Source organism: Arachis ipaensis, chromosome B9 (assembly GCF_059453495.1).
Source record: "Arachis ipaensis isolate K30076 ecotype BB chromosome B9, ASM5945349v1, whole genome shotgun sequence".
NCBI classification, from domain to species: Eukaryota; Viridiplantae; Streptophyta; class Magnoliopsida; order Fabales; family Fabaceae; genus Arachis; species Arachis ipaensis.
Window position 1 is genome coordinate 147441863 of NC_142444.1, and position 19824 is coordinate 147461686.

A 19824-nucleotide genomic window follows, 5' to 3' on the forward strand; every position below is an offset into this window, starting at 1 on the left:
GGTTCCTTAGAATGTAACATGCAAATCGACTTAAAGGAAATACAACCCTAGTGAACATGCAAGTCTAAATGGAAGATATATGCGGATAGTTCCGTCTTGTATGACCTGGTTGCCTGCAAAGTTCACATCGCTTTTCAGGTTCTGGCTCTACCTCGTCCATTTCATTCCTGATCCTTGTCGACATCGGACGTCCTTCCATTGTTCTTCGAAGATGGGGAATGGGGACGACACGTTCACTTTCGTATGGAGGCCACAACTCCTCGTCCAGTATTGGAGGAAATTTCATCTGGTAAACCCAGAACACACTCTCAACGCGATAGACTGGCACGACATAAGGCTGTCAATCAAGCCTTGCGTGTGCACATGCAGCCAACGCATGAGCACATGGATAGTGCAACGCCTGGAAGTATCCACAGTCACATCTGCCTTGTTCTAGGTAAACCCTGAAACGCGACCGGACCCTGAAGGCTGCTATCTCATCGACTGTGAAGATAGACGTGGCTCTGTCGTATGAAATCACAAGCATCTAGGAAATACCTTCTCTGTTAGCCAGTATAGCTTTCTACAGGAATTGCGAAAAAACTTGACCGCATGCGATCTATGCCTGTGCCTTGCAACCCTTCTTGACGAATAATGCATTAAGACGATGGTAAGTAGACTTCACAATAGCACAAACTGGAAGGTTACTGGTACCCTTGAGAATAGAATTGATACACTCCGATAGGTTGGTTGTCATGTGACCGTATCGTCGGCCCTCGTCACGATGCTGCAGCCACTTCGGAGGCTCCAACCCTCGGATCCAGGCCATCATTTACAGAGAAGAGACTGGATCCTCGTTGCTAATTAACTCAAGGTAGTATTGTGCCTGGTCTTGTGTCTTGGAATACGCCGCGTTGACTAGGTGCCTTTTCGCTTCCTTGCTCTTGAAACTGGTTGCAAAGTTAGAGGCAATATGTCTCACACAGTACACATTGTGTTCCCATCCACACCCAGCCCGCTCTAAATCATCCTTTATTGCTGCATGCCGATCAGAGATAAGAAATATCCCTGGTTGAGTCGCTACATATCTCCTGAGGTTCGAAAGGAAAAAGAACCAGGATTCTTTGTTCTCCCTTTCGACAATCGCAAAAGCAACGGGCAGGATGTTGTTATTCCCATTCTGCGCTATGCCCATCAACAGGGTCCCTGTGTACTTACCATACAAGTGTGTTCCGTCTACGGAGATCAGTGGCTTACAGTGCTTGAAGGCTTCAACACGGGACGGAAACGACCAAAAAACTGATGAAACATGACACTGTGACAGTCCAACGTGTTGCCGACATAGTTCGGTCGGGTTTGGATATTAACAACTGTGCCTGACATGACTACACTTAATTAGAACCACACCGTAAGGACTCCAACTTATAAATTACCGTAACTTTAAAATGACAAAAATACCTGGAACAAAAGCTTGCAGTGCATTGAAATATCTCTGAAGCTGGTCATATGACTCCTCCCAATCACCATATATTTTGGCAATTGCCTTCTGCTTTGCGTGCCAAACCTTCTTGTAAGAAACCTTGTACCCGTAGGCTGCCTCGAATGATCCTTGCAACACCTTAATGCAAATAGTAGCATCTGCATGAACCATGGGAAATATATGCTGGCAGATGACGTTGCTATCAAGCTGAGCATGATCTTGAGACATGGAGCTGCCAAACAAGTGTGGGGCCCTTTGTATTTTCGAATTACCCAAAATTTGGAGGCCCTTGTCTTTGTAACCCATACCATCCAACGACATTGGTCCCCAAACTGCTTGCATCGACAGACATACCTAGCTTGATCTTACTCTACCACCTTGTATTTCGCACTTCTTCGAATGTTGTAGTTCTTTACAGCAAGCATCGCAGTTTCTCTATTCAGAAATTTCAAACCAACCTCCAACTCCATCTCACCGGACAAAGCATATTTGCTCGGTGTGTCTTCGGCGGTGGTCGGCATCATGGCACCAAGATTTAAAGACAGGTAGTAGCCTGGGGTACTGCTAGATCCACCACCACCCCCGCCCACAGCAACTGATTCGACACGATTTGGAACATCCCTTTCGTGGTAAACAGGTTGGGTTTTGGGAACCACTTCTGCTTCTTCACCACTATCATCTTCATCAGAAGTTTCTGCCAACCCGTCAACAATACCTTCTGGGGATGGAACACAGTTAGAAGGGGAGGGACATGAACGACAATTTGTTACAGTCTGACCAGGCGTCACAAAGGCATTGAAGGTTGGACTACGAGCTCTTAAAATCTCCTGACCTGGCATCAAATCTGCCACACCGAAATTTCCAGCTTGCTCCACATACATTATTGGAACTAGAGGAGCTTCCTCCAATATCTTGGAGATTTACACATAGTTCCAACGAGTAGATACTTCCAATGCTCCAATGGTAAGAAAACATCATCGAATCTTGTTGCTCAGATTTAATCTGCATTTTTTGATACGCAAACGAGTTGGCGACTGCAACTGGCATTCTGTAAGTCAACTTCGTGATTTCCTTCTTTCCGACCATACCGGTATTCATGAGGATCACATCTTTTAGCTCTTGCAATGATGTTTGGGGCGGGGTCACTATCCACAATGGATCATCACAAACAAATGTAATACCTTCAGATGTATGAAAAATTTCTCCATTAGGATATAGGATAACGTAGACATTTTCAGAAGTCATATGCATAACAACGTACCAACTTGAGTATTTTATAAAGAAGGTGAAGAGATGGAGATGGGAGAGAGTTGTTGGAGATGGAAGAGAGTGGTTGGAGATGGATTACTCGGAGACACAACAATGATTTCCAAATGTGGTTTTAAACTGGTTGCCACAGCCCTTTATATAGCGAAATCCATGCTCTATTTCACGGGAGGTGCACCTGAGTTGCTCCAATTCGTGTGGGGTGCAACTGAATTTGGGCCACCTCGCGTCTGGCATCCCGGTTATATGTCTCAGGTGCCATTTCGTTTGTATCTCTTAGGAAATGGCCCAATTCGTGGGTGCCCTACCTTAAATGCCCATTTTTTGTGCACCTGTCATATAATGGCAACCTGGCCCAATTCGTTGGCGCCTGGCTTGAGTTGGAGCCTAAACTCATTTCGTGGGTGGTGGCCGAGAGATAGTACTGTACATTTCGATAACATTTTTCATCGATGCGTATTTAGAGAAATAATAAATTTTGTTTACTTATTTCAATAAAAAAGCCGTTATTAAAGTCTATATTTATTGTAGTGGAAGTAGAACTTTTTTGTCTCTTTCCTTTCAATTTTATAAGTGACTATGTCAAAATATTATTTTGACCTGTATGATCTCATGTGTTTTGGTCATTTACGGTACTTTTATATTTATATATGTATATATATATATCCTAATTTGTCCTCGTGCTTATTGAGATATCAATACGCAATCTATTTAAAAGTACTTCACCCTTCTAATAAAAATAGATTAATTTTAAATATGTTCGTAGTTCATATAAATATAAGTTACTTTAATTATGGATAAAGTACATAATTTTTAACCATTAATATTTGGACTAAATCATAATTATTTTTTTAACATGTGAAATTTTTTATTTTTATTTCAAATATTTTATTTCATGTTATTTTCGTTATTAGATTAAAATTAAAACATATTTTTTCAAAAGTACTATATATTTTTTGTATTATTTGTCTTTTTTATTCTTCTATTACTTTAATTGTCAAATCACTATACAACCACTGCTGCAAATCCCATAATTGTGATTGCTACCGATACAACATAAAACATGATATAGAAGGGAAAAGATATATTCTTTTTGTAGAAAAAATTTAACTTCAATCAAAATATTAAAATAAAATAAAATATTTGAAATAAAAATAAGGCATTTTACATATTAGATAATTTAAAATTTTTTATTATAATTATTTTCATTATTTTACTATTAATAATTTAAAATTTTGATATTTAGATAATTCTAATATTATTTGAGTTATCTGCATAGAAGTAATATACACGTAAAAAACATATAATAAAGTTTAACTTTTATTACGATTTAATTAATTTTAAATAACATATATTTAGAAAATAATAAAATCTCACATTATATATAATTTCTAAAAGAAATGAATTTTAAAAAGAGATACGACAACCAGAGACCATTGATCACATATAAAGCTAAGGAATACACACATTCTTCGAGTCGCGTCTATTAATCATCGCCAGTGATGTGACAATAATTTTATCATTAAGATTAATATAAATATATTATAAATATAAATAAATAATAAAAGAAAAATAACTTTATTCCAAATACATTATCAATAAATTTATTTTTGAGAATACTAACTTTTTTATTTATTATAAAAAAATTCTCTTTATAAATAAATTATCAATTTTTTAATGAATTCCAAAAATAAAAGTAGTTGATTTGAGAAAAACTAAATAAATAAATAAATTTTAACTTTTACTCAATTTTTTTCTTTTATTAACATTAATTAAAAAATAACATCTAGAAAGAGTTTTTAACTAAAGTTAATATTCGATATATTTTGCTAACAAAATAAGTTGATGATAGTGTGCCTAACTAGAAAGTTCGGAAGCTTTCTTAATTTGTCGTATCCGCATGTCAAATACATTTTAGATATGACACTAATTAATATTTATTTGACATATTTATTTTTATGTTTAATCATATCTTAATAAAAAATAAAATTTTTGTTTAGATACATTTAGATATATTTAAATACTATTACGTGTCAATATGTCTAATTTTATTCTTAATATGTATTTTTAAAATAAATTTAAAAATAGTATATATTATTAATAATTAAAATAAAAAATATTTTAAATATTTTATATAATAAAAAATTTAAATATAATTAAAAAATTAATTTATATTTTAATATTAATAAAATACTAAAATATCATTATAATTTATCTAAAAAATATTTTATATTTTATATATAAATCATGTTCTTATATTTTATAAAAATTTTAAATTTATCTATTCATGTATATTTATATTAGTCTCCATACATAATAGATACCCATATTTTGTATCTGACATACATTTTATTAAGACAGCTCATTTCAATTGTCTCAATCAATCGTGAAGAGGGGAAAAAAAATCTTATCCTACATATGTGATGATATGTGTGATATATGTGACGTGTGTGTAATTGTATTATCTAAATAATTTCTTTTATCAATCAGGTATATACATGAAAAAGAAATTCAACAATCGACCAACTATAAAGGAATACAACATGCTGGAAAAAAGAACGAGTTCGTTATATTTTTATATATAGTTATAATTAAATTTCATAAATAATATAATTTAATTTATATTTGTAGTTAAATTTTATAAATAATATCATGATTATCATCAATCAATGCCTGAAACTTGTGTAAAGCCTTTAGCCATTAGACATGCCTTGTACTGTTTAATGGTCCCGTGGAGATTATGTTTAAGTTTAAACACCCACTTGGACCCAATTATTTTTTTTTTAATTGGTAAGGGAGTGAGCTGCCAAGTTTAAAGATGATGAAGAACATTGAATTTGTCCTTAATAGCACTTTCCCAATGAACATGATCTGTTGTCTCTTCATAACACTTTGGTTCATTATCAGTGGATGGCCAAGGAGAAGGACTTACGAAAATTAGAAAGTACATTATAAGCTACAAACTGTGAGATGGGATAACGTGAGATTGTTTCCGTTGTAGTGTTCATGCACTGGAAATCCTCTTAAGTGAGCTGGTCTTTTCTTTTCTCTAGTGGACCGTCATGGTGGTAATTGAGAATCGGGAAGTAATGCATGAGGCGGCATATGGGTGTGAATTAGTACAGTGGCTAATGACTCAACAAATGGATCAACTAAAGATTCGGGGATATGTGCATTAGGGACTTCAATGTGTGTTTTATGCAAAATATGTGTAGTGCGTGGACTAGTGATTGCTTCATCGTAAATGAATGAATTAGATGCATGAATGTTACTCTTTTGTGATGCAAAGGGAACCTCGGTCTTATTGATAAATTAAAAGGGAAGTGAGTTTCATAAAAATGAATGTTTTGAGACATAAATATTTCTCTTGAATGCATATCTAGTAAAACAAATCTTTCGGTCCCTCCCTAAATCCTAAGAAGGTGCACTTTCGTGCTCTTGGATCAAGTTTCAATCTACAATGCTCACTACTATAAAACTAGTTATTACAGACGGATATTTCCGACGGATTTTATCCCACTGAAATACAGACGAAATTTCAGAGGAATTTTTTTGTCGAAAAACAAAAAAAATAGATTAGCATAAATTACAGACGGAAAAGAGAATCCGTCTATAATTCTGTCGGAAAAATTAATTTTTTTTCGCGAAATGATTACAGACGGATTTTCCATCTGTAATTAAGCAGACAAAATACGCATTTTATTAAATTATTACAGACGGAAAATCCGTCTGTAATTTAAAATTTCCGTCGGAAATATTAGAATAAAGATTTGAAGATCACGGTTATCTCTTCATTTCACACTACACTCTCGCGATTCCTCACTCATCCCTCTGAATGCTTCATCGGCGGCGCTATCAGCCGTGCACCGCCGTCTCACGGAACCTCCATTGCACTCTACTTCCATCGGCCTTGCTCGCATCACTCCCTTCTGTCGCACCCCTTCCCGGTTCTTCTTCGTCGCACCCCTTCCGTCGGCCTTGCTCGCATCGCTCCCTTTCGAACCCTAATGTGCGTTTCTCTCTTCGATCTCGCCATGTTTGCTCTTTTCCACTGTGTTTCTCTCTTCGATCTTGCCTCAGCTATGCAGTTAACCCTAATCTCCTTTCTCTTTCATCGCTGTTTTCTTTCTTTCAATACCATCGCTAACTCTAACTATATTATCCTATTTTCCATCGCTAACTATGATTCTATTTCCTATTCTATGATAAGAACTTGTAACGGTTATAGTTTTTTATTTTGTGTTCTTATAAACTTGTTCGTGAAATCAAGGTTCCTGAATGCATTGACTAGTTTCATTTTTATTGCTGAGGAAGAGGAGGAGGTATGCATCTGCATTTTCTGTTGTCATATATGTTTCATGCAAAACTGTTTGAAATTTTACTTGAACAATATGTTGCCTTGTATTTAATTTCTTTTTTCGTTTTTGGTTATTAAACAGGAAGTAGAGATAGAGTATGTAGAAGGTTATGATGAACTTAAAGAGGAAGATGACATGGAGGATTTTGTTAATTTTAGATACATTTCAATTCTATTTTTATGTATTAGTCTATTATTTTTCTTATATGTTGGAGGTGAAAAGTTGTGCATGTGGAGTTGGAGCTCTGTGGTTGAGTTTAGAAAAATGAAATAAACTAGGAAATGAACGCATTTGAAAATCAAAAGCATAACAGAATTTTCTAATGCAGCTGGAATCTCTGAAGATGAAGAGGCAGAAGCAGCTGCTCAGAGAAGGGTGAAACAGAAGAATAAGTTAGCTTCAATAAAATCTGAGAAGGATTCTGTTGATCTTAAATCAAAGAAGGCAAAGGTCCTTGTTGAGGTAAATCTATATTGCGCCCTTCAATTGAAAAAATGATATAATTTCTCTTTTAAATGCTGGTTTTTGTTCTGATATAATTTGTTACTTTGTTTCTTAAGATCTTGTTGCTTTGAAAATTCATGTGACTATTTTCATATGGTACCAATTTCAAATATAATCTAATAACTTCATTTATATATCTTACGTAAACTGAGGAAATGTTGGTGATTTAGTTCATGAGTGCAAGAAGAAGCCGAGAAAAATAGAGCTTGTGAGAGATAATTCTCTTAGATTCATAGAGTAATGAACTAGAAAACTGAAATGTACAAGGGAACTAACTATTTATACTATCATAACAGTTAAACAGTTATTTATATCATCCATTACATATTTGCATCGCGTAATCTTAACATATTTATTTATAACAAATGAAAATACTGCAACATGACAGAGTAAGAAGAGTCCTCAGGAGTTTGCAGAGCAAATTGTTGAAGAGGCACATGTATATAATGGCTTCAATCTAGTTTGTGTTGATATTTGCAGCTTCAATCTAGGCTGCTCAGAAAGGTATAATGAGTGTATGGGACAAAGCTGATATCATAAAGGTATTATGATATATAACACTTTGCAATTTGTATCTATTTTGATTTCTTTTTTCATTTTCTTTTGATTTCTTTTTTCATTTTCAATTTGTATCATATTTTGTGCTTACCTTGCAAAGAAATAAAGTGTATAGGACTCAATTGGAGGATTAGTCTTAGCATGAGTGATCCAAATCTTGTTCCACTTCTTATCCAGGTTCTTTAATCCATTTTCTTTTACTTTATTTTTATTCTTTTTAATTATATTAATTATAGACCAAGCTTAGCTGGTAAGGATGACCAGGGGGTAAAACGCATGAACCTGATTGCTCGTGCTGCTGAGTCAATTGCTGATGGGGATCTAGTGAATGTACAGATTCGAAGATATCGACAGTGGGGATCTGACCTTGATTATTTTAATGGTAGCTGCTGCAGCTTCATTAGTACTGGGGATAAAATCTGAGGTGAGAAAACATGGCAGAGTTATAATGTTCCTTTATAGCAGAAACAAGTATCCTGCAGCTTCATTATCTCCATTTTGTTTCATTTGCCTTATTTTATGTTTGTGTAATGCTTCAAGTGTAGTAATATTTTCCTCTTATTTATTTAGAAATTTTTTTATGTTAATCATAGCTTTTATTGGATACCTTGCTATTTAGAAAATTGTTGTTTCATGAATTGGACAAGGCCTTGTAATTATTCTGACTTACTGCTTTGCATAATTATTGTGTCTTATCTGTTTACATCTTAAAATATTAGATTTTGTGAGCATGATTACTTTTGCTTAATTCACTATCAATTCTTCTATTCCTTCTAAGAGAACTGAATTGAGATATTGCATTATCTTGCTGCAGGCAGGAGGTCTTGTTTTTAGATAATGAGATTGCCTTCAATGAGGCTATCATTGAAGAAAGAGAGCAAGGCATTCAAGAAATTCAGCAGCAAATTGGTGAAGTAAATGAAATTTTTAAAGATCTTGCTGTGCTTGTGCATGAATAGGGAGCTATGATTGGTAACTTTCACCTCTATTCTAATTGAGTACATCTCCGTCTTAATCCCAAGTTTTTTATTTGTCCAGAACTTCTCATCTGATCTGATGCCGAGAGTTTATATTTTTTTAGATGATATTGGGTCCAACATTGAGCAGTCTCATGCAGCAACTGCACAAGCAAGATCGCAACTTGCTAAAGCTTCAAAGACTCAAAGATCAAATTCTTCTTTGGTAATATACATTGTGTAATATTTGCTTTAAGATTTCACCTCTCACGTGTTGTTTTAGATGTTGGGTGTGAGAGCCGTGCTTCCTTGTTCTTCTTTTTCTTCTTCTGAGCTCAACCCTGCAATTCGGTCAGCTACTGACCAAACTATATCTTATCTGATTCTCTTTCATGGTTTTAGACTTGTTGGGCCTTTCTTAAACATATGTTTCTTTGTTGTTTCATGTTTGCTTATGTTGATAGGTCAGAGGTTTCATTTTCTGTTGGGTCTTGCCTCCTTCCTCATCCAGACAAGGTACTAAGAGTGCTAAATTCTGATTATTTAGCATATAGCTCGGTATTCTATTTGCTCTTCCAACTCCTTTGCTATCTCACTCTTTCACCATATAGCTCGGTATTCTATTTGCTACTTCATTCATTATTCAGATAATTTCTTTTTCTTATTTAACTCTGTTTATTCAGCTTTTCATTTTTCGCTGTTTGAATCTACATGCTTTATGGATTGAGATATATAAATCTTTGGGCTTGAGATTGCAGCTTATTCTTCAATGGTTGACTGGGATATTTGTGCTTATCTATGGTTTGAGATGGAGGGGGCCGGGTAATGAATACTTAATCATTTTTAATATTTTGAAATTTTGGGATTCTGGTCTATAAGAATGTAGATGAATATAATTTATGTTGTATAAAGTCATAAACTAAAAGGATCTGATAGATGCCAATTAAGTTGTATCATAATCAGTAATAGAAAATTTGAAATGTAGAAAACAGAATACTAATGTTTTTATGCTCATTTTCTATATGGAAAGGAAGCAAAATCTGCAAACTAATGTTTATTTTGTTTGAAATCAATCATCATAAAACTCTGTCTTCACTCTTCAAAAATTGCAACAACCTCTTTCGTCATTTCCATACCTCTTCTTCCTTCTCCTCTCTTCAAAGCTTTGTCTGATTTTTTGCCTGTGTACTGTGTAGAATTCAACTTCTTACTTTCATCCCCCACTTCTCTCTCTTCTCCCCACGCTTCAAAAAGACTATATTTGTAATCCCCACTTTCCCTATTGAACAGCTTCAGGTCACTAATCACCTTTTTTCTATTTTGGAATTTCCCTAGGATATTATATTGTTGGTGCTTCAATTTACAGCTTAGTGATTACAGTAGGTGATGATTTGACTGTTTAAGTCCCTAATGCGGGTATTTACTATTTACACAGGCATCAGGCATAGCTGCCTTAGACATTAAGAAGCTTAAAGATGCAGGTATTTGCACTGTTGAATCTGTTGCTTACACTCCTAGGAAGGATCTGTTGCAAATTAAAGGTATCAGTGAGGCTAAAGTTGACAAGATTATTGAAGCAGGTATGCACCTCCTGATATATTTTACTTTGCTAATACGGTATTTTCTTCAATTTCAACACTCAAGAGCATCAGCTATAAGCACATTAATTGTGAAACCTTACTGATCTTCTGATGCTTGTTTATTGACAGCTACTAAGTTGGTGCCTATGGGTTTTACTAGTGCGAGCCAGCTCCATGCTCAGCGGATGGAGATCATCCAGATAACAACTGGATCAAGAGAGCTTGACAAGATATTGGAAGGTGAGACATCTCTAATAAAGACATTGCTTACAAGTGGATTTTATGGATTGTGTTTTTCATTGATGAAGTGTCATAATTCAATATGGTTTCTTCTACTAGGAGGAATTGAAACAGGTTCTATCACTGAGTTGTATGGTGATAGAAAATGAAATACCCCCAGAATTCCTAAACACTTTGTTGAATATGGCACCAAGTCAAGAGGAAGAACGAATCAGATTGGGCATTGAATTTGTTGAGCATTGAATTGAATCACTTCAGGATATATGGTGTGGCCCTGGAATTGGATTCGCATCAGATCATGCTTCTGCTTCTGTGGATTGTGTGGTGGCAAGGAAGAATGCTTCTTCAAGAAGGAACCTTGATGCTGTTGAGAGAGCAACACATAGGGAAGAGGTATTCTTCTTTCTCCATCATCATCTTCTACTTCAATTCTTACTGTTTTCTTTTTTTTATTTAATTGATTCATTTATGTTGTTTTCTCTTCAGACATTGCATTTTCATGTTCATATAATTGTTGTGAATTGAGGCCTCTTCTCTTCCTCAACTCAATGACAGTTCTTGATTGCTTAATTGATCAAAGACTTGTATAAAGTATCCAGTCACTGAATTGAATATGAATCACTTGCTTTTAGACTTGTTCTGGTTTATTGCATTGTGTGCATTACATGTTCCAAATCTGCTATTGCTATTTGGCAGCGTCCATGATCTTTAAAAAGAACTAACCTTGAGAAATCTATGGAAGAGTTCCAAATTGTTGCAGGCAGATACTTGAAATTTAATCAAAAGTAACTGCAGTGGTAACAATTCCTTTTTGGTTCTTTTTTCTAATAACTGCAGTGTAGATCGGATATAGTAAGGTAGACATCCTCTGCTCAGAAAGTGGGAAGCAGCGAATAATTTTGATGGACCAAGAATCTCAAGAAGCAAGTATATTGCCATCATCACTAAGAAGTTCAAGAAAGAATGAAGCTATCCATAAATTAGGATATTGAATCTTGATGAGTCCACTAGTAGTTATTTGTCATCTAATGTATTTAGATTGTATTATTGTATGGAAATAATTGCTTCTTATTATAAAGAAAGCGTTTTGTACTCACTGGTGTGTTTTTCTATTTATACCATCAATAAAAATTTGTATTTATTAAATTTATATTTATTTTGTATGAAACAGGTTTATTTTTGTAATAGAAAAATTTTAAAAAAAAATATTTTACCTTACCGATGTATTTACAGACGGATTTTCTGTCTGTAATCAGAGTGTAAGATGGTTTTCAAATGGAAAATCTGTCGGAAAATCCGTCTGTAATTACAGACAGAAAATTCGTCGGAAAATCCGTTTGTAATTACAGACGGAAAATCCGTCGGAAAATTCGTCTGTAATTACAGACAGAAAATCCGTCGAAAAATCTGTCTGTAATTACAGACGGAAAATTCGTCGGAAAATCCGTCTGTAATTATAGACGGAAAATCCGTCGGAAAGTTCGTCGCCTTTGGGAAATGGATAGAAAATTTACAGAGGGAAAATCCGTCGGTAACTTGTAAAAATCCGTCTGTAATTTTTCGACGGAAAAAATATCCGTCGGTAAATAATTTCCGACGGGGCTTTTACAGAGGGACAAAATCCGTCGGTAATTTCGTCGGTAACCAAAAATCCGTCTGTAATAAAGACTAAATTCGTCTGTAAATCTGTCTGTATTAATCCATTTTCTAGTTGTGGCTAAGCACCCGAAAACCTTTAAGTCCGATAAGTTAGGAAGTGATGAATAAAAAACTTGATATGGTGATTAATTTTATAAGAGAGTTGAAGAAATTCGATTAATAATGTGAACAGCATGAGAGATATATAGCAAAATTCCAAAAGCATTTTGGAATGTTGGAGTGAAATAAAATGGCCCTTCACTATTAGAAATATCACTTTTAGTGGCCCTTTATTTTGTATTTAGCGGTAATAAAATTAGCCGCTAATACTTTTACCGGCAATTAGACATTAGCCGTCTTATACTTTATTGCTAAAAGGTTTAGTGACAATTATAACAATTGCCGATAAAGACCCTTTTAATGACCGCAAAAATCCTAGCTACAACTTTTAATGGCAATTTATATGGCCGCTAAAACCAATTCTAAAATTTTCATGCTATTTATTTTTAGTTGTTATTGTTATTACCGCTAAAAATTTAAGTCTTTTTTTAATTATAATTATTGTTGTTACACACTAACCTCCTATTTTTTTAATTTCAAAATTATTTTTTCAACACTTATTATTAAAAATAATACATAATTCCAACAAAATGAAACATTCTATTACATTCATAATAACAAATTTTATTATAAATTTTGTTCAATATCAACTCTTAAAATACAATTTTGCTCGAACAAACTAGCCACAAAGTATTCCAATGACAAATCTCAATAATTACATTAAAGAAAATTTTTTCCTGATAAATTTCACACTTAAAATGAGATGCATAACATAATTATATATATAGATATAATACTACAAATTCACACCTCCACAAGCATACAAACTCTCAATGTTCCTAAGAAGTTGCCACTTCTGTGTAACCTTCAAAGAAATCAATAGATGGATCGTCTTCAGGAAGTCAATAAGCCCATCCTACACCAATAAACCAAACAACATCACCCAAAGAAAGAGATATAAATGTGAAGAAAAAATATACAAGAATCTTTATAACTTAATATTAGGATGAGAACATATAGATAAATAGGATACAATATAAATTTTAGATACCTGAAAATTTTGGTAAAGCAAGGTCCCAATCAATGCTGCAGTAGAGTATTCCTTGCATTTAAGCTTCTCATCTAGGACAGTTCTCCTAAGGCAACTAAAATTGCTAGCAACTTGAAAAGTACCTTTTTGTTAGCAATAAACTCAAATATGAGCTAACACACAATAAACCAAAAATTAAGGCACACTAAATAAATCAAACACTATCTCAGCATGATATATGATGGCAAAGAGTCTCTAAACTGAATAAAAATCAATAAATACAGATATAAAAGAGGCAGTTTTAAATTGCAGGGAGACACAGTAGGCCAACAGCTACCCATAATCCTAAGTAATACATTGAAACAAAAATTTTCATATCCACTTACAAAAAAAGTTACCCCAGCATCATAGAGAATCAACACTAAGCTAGGTATTTTCTTGCTAAAAATGTAGAGATAAGTGTACATCATAACAGTTGTTTTTTGAATAATAGTCTCTACCTCTTTTAAATATTTTTGTCAGTACAATTCTTTAATGCTCAGGAAAACTTTAGCAATCTCTTCTCTCTGCCTGACCCTTATTCATTGCACTCCCTGCAGCCAAATAAACCTATACAAGCTAGCTATAAGAACTTGCTTTTTACAACCTAAAATAGTTGAAAAATGAGCGTATATTATTATAGAAAACTATGCAGATTATATGTGTAAAATAAAAAACTACTTAGCGTTTGGAAACTTTAATTTATACATATAAAAAATTTAAAGAATCCTAGAAAATATATAAAGCATACAACTAATAATATATGCCTTCATTACCATTATTATTGAACCAAGTGAAGCTTGAGGGACGATATCAGCTTGTGAGCAAGCTCGAATTTGAAGAAAAGGATGTCACAACCTTAACTCCTACGGCAAATGGTAAGAGATTAGACAATCTCTTCTTTGCGAAAAAAAAAGAGGTCTTAATGACCTTGTTTCAACAACATGAAAATGTTGCTCATAATGAAATACTGGCATCTATAGTCTGTGCACCATCACCAGGTATCTACCATGCTTTATCAGTGTCAAATCATGCATTAGGACCACATGATTGGGTCACAGATACAGGGGCCACTGCCATGTATCATTTTCTTTAAAATACTTTACATCTTTTCAAAAAATAAAACCAATTTTAGTAAAGATGCCAATCGGTTCACAAATAGTCACCACTATATGTGAAACTTTGTTTTTCACAGACAACTTCTATCTAAACAATGTTCTTTATGTTCCTTCTTTTCTTTTAACCTGATCTCAGTATCAAAAGCCACTGAAGCACTATGTTGTCAATTTTTGTTCACTCACATAATTTGTAAGATTCAAGATCAGAAGAGTTTGGAGATGACTGGCACTAATGATGTTGAGGATGGGTTGTACATATTGAAAAGAAAACAAATTGAAGAGGGGATTGCATACATGCACATAAAGGAAGAAAAGGTTCACTCACTTATAAATCAAAAGGCACGCAACAACAACAAAGAAAGCACAAATTTGACCAAAGGGCTAGAAAATGCATCTTATTAGGATTTAAATCTGGAGCCAAAGGATACTTATGGTTGGACTTAAGAAACAAAGAAGTTTTTCTATCTTGAAATGTGTTTTTTTATGAATATTATTTTCCATACAAACATAATTGAATCTCAATGGAGGTAACATCAAAGCCTGCTCAATCTAACTTACAGAAGTGCATTCATGATACTATCTAAAATGATCATGCTATTAGTTCGAATAATTCAGGCTCTTTGATCAAGCCACTGTCCATACGCAATCATTGTGACCTAATTACAATTCTCATATTGCAACTAGTACGCTTTTGATTTTTGGTGTGGGAGAGAGAATGGTGTATATCAATATGGTGTGAGCAGAGGAGTGTTTTATTTGGCTATGGGATGACACAAATCGGAGGCACCGATTTGTGATTTCGAAAATAAAAAAATTTTAATGTTAAAATTGGACTGTTCGAATTTTATTTTAACAAATAAAAAATACAAATCGTACCATCCGATTTGGAGTTTAATTTTTTCTTTAAGCAAATCGGACCCTCCGAGTTGTAATTTATTTTTTTCATCAAACAAATCGGACCGTACGATTTGAATAAAACACCATATGAAAAAAAAACACATAATTTTCCAATAACAATGTATTACACATATATTTAACCAATATAAAAAAAAATTAGCCCAACTAGTACTCCCGCATGTAGTTTAGAGAGTGATAATGATTTATTTCATGCATCATCAAATTTCACTAGCTCTTTAAATCATGCATTCATAGATAGTATACCAGCACTTTTAGGAAATGCATCACAACATTTAGAAACCCTTATTGCAGCTAGGCATGTGAAATTTTATATTATAATCCATATGTATCACACATTAGCAGAAATTTGAAATGACATGTTTATGCAAATTTATCAATTCAATATTTTTGGCAGGTTGGTTGTAATTCATGCAAAAAAAAATATTCATTCAAGTTCCATGCTCTAAATCATCACAAAATTTACATCCATGTGCAACTTTTTGTCCCTGTGAGCTCCAGATAAACGTGGTTCCAATTGTAACAATTTTGCAAGCAACAAGCTATACTGTCAACCAAGTATCTTGCAACGAGGTGATAAAAGATTTACCTTTGCAAGTTGATTTTTGGGGCTTGGCAAGACACCAGGATACAGTTCTTCCTTCACCCGGCATGGAAGGGTTTGCGGCGTGGGTGTCAAAGGTTGAAGGCTGGTGGTGGAAGATTGCAGCGAAGGGCCAGGTGGAGTTGACTCCAGTTCATTGTAAAGATCATTAATCCACTGTAGTAACTCCCTCAAGTAGTCGATTGCATCCCCAAGTATCGAAGCCCTATCCATCTATGAACAATGAAATACATTAGAATGTATAATAATCCCTAAATTCTTAACACATCAAAAGAATGCATTAACTAATTAACAGCATAATCTAAGCTAGAACTTGTCATGAACATCTATGTGACCAGTAATTCAACAAGACATCAAGGCATCAACATCAGCCAATTGATATAACACTTAAACAAATCAACAATTATAACTACTATTCTCACTCAATAGTCCAAATATCAAAAGGCTTCACAAATCACAAACCTTGCTAATCTTTGGCACAACAGACCTAAGCATGTACAACCTATCATTAAGCTTCTTCTTGCGCTGCCTCTCGGCCATGAGATTCTTTGCCGGCATTCCTTTCTTCTTCCCTTTCTGATCTCCACCATTGACACCGCCACTCAAGCTCAAATTCCCATTCCCTCCGCCACTATGATTCCCATTCTCCTCCACCACCACAGCCTTACTACCACTCTCAACATTCTCATCAGAATCATAATTCCACACTGACAGTTGGTCCAAGAATCACTTTATGAATTATTGCATACCCACATGCATCATTAGAAAATCAACATCTCACCATACATTTAACACATGCCTGAGAAGATCAACTAGAGTTAGGCAAAAGCCAGCACACTTGCAAGATTTTTAGTGTTTACAAACCAGCACCTCATACCATGCAAGATATCCCATTTCAAATTATGTGAGTTACCAAAATTTGTCACAGTCACATAAAACACTTGCTTTATCTATAACTAAGCTCATATAAAACCAAATAAAAAGCACACACATACCTATTGTAATAAAAATTTTATAGGATGACGGTATGGTAGCCAAGACTCCAATCTATAAGCTACCATATTCATACCTCTTAGATGAATCTCTTCAATAACCTATATAAATCAAGTGCGGAACATGATGAATTCTTCATTTCATCACCACTTCCTTCTGTTTCTATCTCCATGGTTATTGATATGAACATTTTTATAATTACCTATAAAATAATTTTCTAATTAACAATGAAAATCTTTTAAAAGCATTCACTTACAGGTTTCATATAAGAGGCCTTTTTTAAAGCAGAACCAATATGCAGAACTTCATTATACACTTCCTTATATGTTTTCCAAGCATATGGTAGTCCAAACTATTAACAATCACAAATAAAATATCAATTATCTTATGTTCTTGCCATGAGAAAATAAACTATTACAGTGATGTACATTACAAGATGTGCCAGGCCTTTATAAGCTCGATGTGTTCAACACTGATGGCGGATTCCACGACTGCGATGAATTCTAAAGAAGTTTAGAAAATAGTAGGAAAAAATGATAAAGTCAAAAAAATAAATCAAATTACCAGAATTTAAAACCGATAACGCATTGCTGAATTATTGAGCAAAGAAAACCCTCAAAATTTTGATTCTAAATCACTGAATGACGAGTTCAACCTGCAATAAGTGCATGCGATTTGGATCAAAACTAAGAATAGTAGAATCCAATGTGGGAGAAAAGTTAACTTAGATAAAACTAAAAATTGATAAGAGATATGGAAAAAGGATGTAATAGAATACAAATTGGGAGCACAAGAATCAGAATTGAGAGAGAATTAAGGAATTTATATACCTGATTACTAGAGCGCAATTGAGATTTTAATCGAAATCAACACAAGTTTGTCCAAGAAAAGGATTCAAAACGCGATTAAGATGGCGTGGTTATCACTTCTCATAGAGAATAAGGCACTGAGAGAGTTGTTTGTGTGAGGAAGAGTGGCGAGGCATAGAGAGTGATGATTTCGAGTTTTATGGTTTAGTTTTTTTATTTTTAAAATTTTAGCTTTTTTTAGTGGCAATAGCTGAAATGGCCATTATAATCTATAGTATTAATGACAAATATATAATTGCCACTAAAAATGGTTTTGAGAAGAAAATTTACGGCAATAATACTATTGCCGCTAAAAGTTTGTCGCTAAAAATTTTTTTTCTTGTAGTACTTGTAACAGCTAGTATGTGTTGGTGCTTCCTCTCAACAATTCCATTTTATTGAGGAATTTTTGCACACGATTTTTGATGCACAATACCAGTGTATGTTTTCATAAAAAGATTTCATTAAAAATTCTGGCCATTGTCACTTCTTATAATTTTTATTTGTTTATTGAACTGAGTTTTTGCAAAGTTAACTGAGATTTTGCAAAGTTAACAAACGATTGTAAAAGACTACTTGCTTTTAATTTTATTTTCATGAAATGCACTGAAGTGTATCTTGACTTATCATCAACAACATTTAAAATATATTTGTGTCTATTTGTTGAAGAAATTGAAAGAGGCCTCCATATATCTACATAAATCATGTCCAAACAACATTCAAAAACGTTATTACTCAAAGAAAAGGGTAACAATTTTTGCTTAGCTAAATGACATGCATCACTTGGACTATTTGTTTTATTATGAATGATAAAGCTAAAATCTTTTTTCATGGCAATTAGCCTTTTACATGGTAAATGTCCTAGTCTATAATTCCATATATCCTTGTCTGTTATTGCTTGTACGTGCATGATGCATGATGCATGATGCATGATTGGTTTTGCTACAGTTTTATTACTTGAGAATCTAGTACATAGAGACCACCAATAGCTTTAGCTCTCGTTCCCAATCATCCTCATGGAGTTGCAGTCCTAGATCTCACAGTGTATCTGAAATAGTTAGTTTGCAATGCAGTTTGACAGTAATATTGGGCACGGAAATGAGCTTGTAATTGAAAGAAGGTATGTATAATGCATTTTTCAAATACAATTTTTCAAAAAATACAATTGTCTATTTCGATTATGTTGCTTGTGGTGTATGAGTCATTTGGCAATTTCATAAGAATTAGATCAATTGTGTAATATGTTTGAAAATCTTCAAGGGAATATGATACGTGGTATGTAGCACCTGTATCTATTACCCATGAAGTGCACTTATTTTCAGAAAATTTTAGGTCTTTAACACTTGTTTTAAAGTGAAGAAGATGCACTAAATTACCTTGAAGAAGTAGTGGCTGTGATTGTGCCACATTTTGATTTGTGCTATGAATTGGTTTTATCTTATGGTTACCTAAAAAGACTAGTAATGCTTGTCGTTGCTCTGCAGTAAATCCGGACTCGACAATTTCATATTTGGTTTAGGGAAAAGAAATATAAAATAAGAATGGAAAAAATTTTGCTACTATTACAGCCAATTAAGCATCTTAAGTAGTAATTTAAAGTGTTTAAAATTGAATAGAATAAAATATCAATTCATTATTTGTTATTTTTGTGTCGTTCT

General features: G+C 33.8%; 3 protein-coding genes across 10 annotated transcripts; 1 reads left to right on the forward strand and 2 right to left on the reverse strand.

Moving 5' to 3' along the window:
* Nucleotides 1-811: 811 nt before the first annotated feature.
* On the reverse strand, nt 812-1780 carry LOC107616412 (uncharacterized). Its single transcript, XM_016318373.1, has 2 exons — nt 1438-1780; nt 812-1248 (listed from the first exon to the last, which is right to left on the reverse strand). The coding sequence occupies exons 1-2, from the start codon at nt 1778-1780 to the stop codon at nt 812-814; spliced, it is 780 nt and encodes a 259-aa protein (XP_016173859.1).
* A 4709-nt stretch (nt 1781-6489) lies between these two features.
* On the forward strand, nt 6490-12017 carry LOC107618127 (DNA repair protein RAD51 homolog B). 8 transcript variants are annotated; one of them, XM_088499695.1, is made up of 12 exons: nt 6490-7047; nt 7165-7545; nt 7976-8129; nt 8254-8322; nt 8410-8569; nt 8960-9117; nt 9227-9452; nt 9566-9617; nt 10537-10681; nt 10811-10921; nt 11021-11314; nt 11759-12017. In XM_088499695.1, exons 7-11 carry the CDS (start codon nt 9385-9387, stop codon nt 11068-11070), a joined length of 426 nt encoding a protein of 141 aa, XP_088355821.1. In that variant the 5' UTR covers nt 6490-7047; nt 7165-7545; nt 7976-8129; nt 8254-8322; nt 8410-8569; nt 8960-9117; nt 9227-9384; the 3' UTR covers nt 11071-11314; nt 11759-12017. The 8 variants fall into 8 exon arrangements, with proteins under 8 accessions (XP_088355821.1, XP_088355822.1, XP_088355818.1 ...); XM_088499696.1 differs by having other exon boundaries at nt 6490-6734; nt 7412-7545; XM_088499692.1 differs by having other exon boundaries at nt 6490-6734; nt 7412-7545; nt 9227-9327.
* A 1948-nt stretch (nt 12018-13965) lies between these two features.
* On the reverse strand, nt 13966-16883 carry LOC107619280 (transcription factor ICE1-like). The gene is made up of 3 exons (XM_088500657.1): nt 16788-16883; nt 16311-16538; nt 13966-14258 (listed from the first exon to the last, which is right to left on the reverse strand). Exons 1-3 carry the CDS (start codon nt 16881-16883, stop codon nt 14199-14201), a joined length of 384 nt encoding a protein of 127 aa, XP_088356783.1. The 3' UTR covers nt 13966-14198.
* Nucleotides 16884-19824: the final 2941 nt, after the last annotated feature.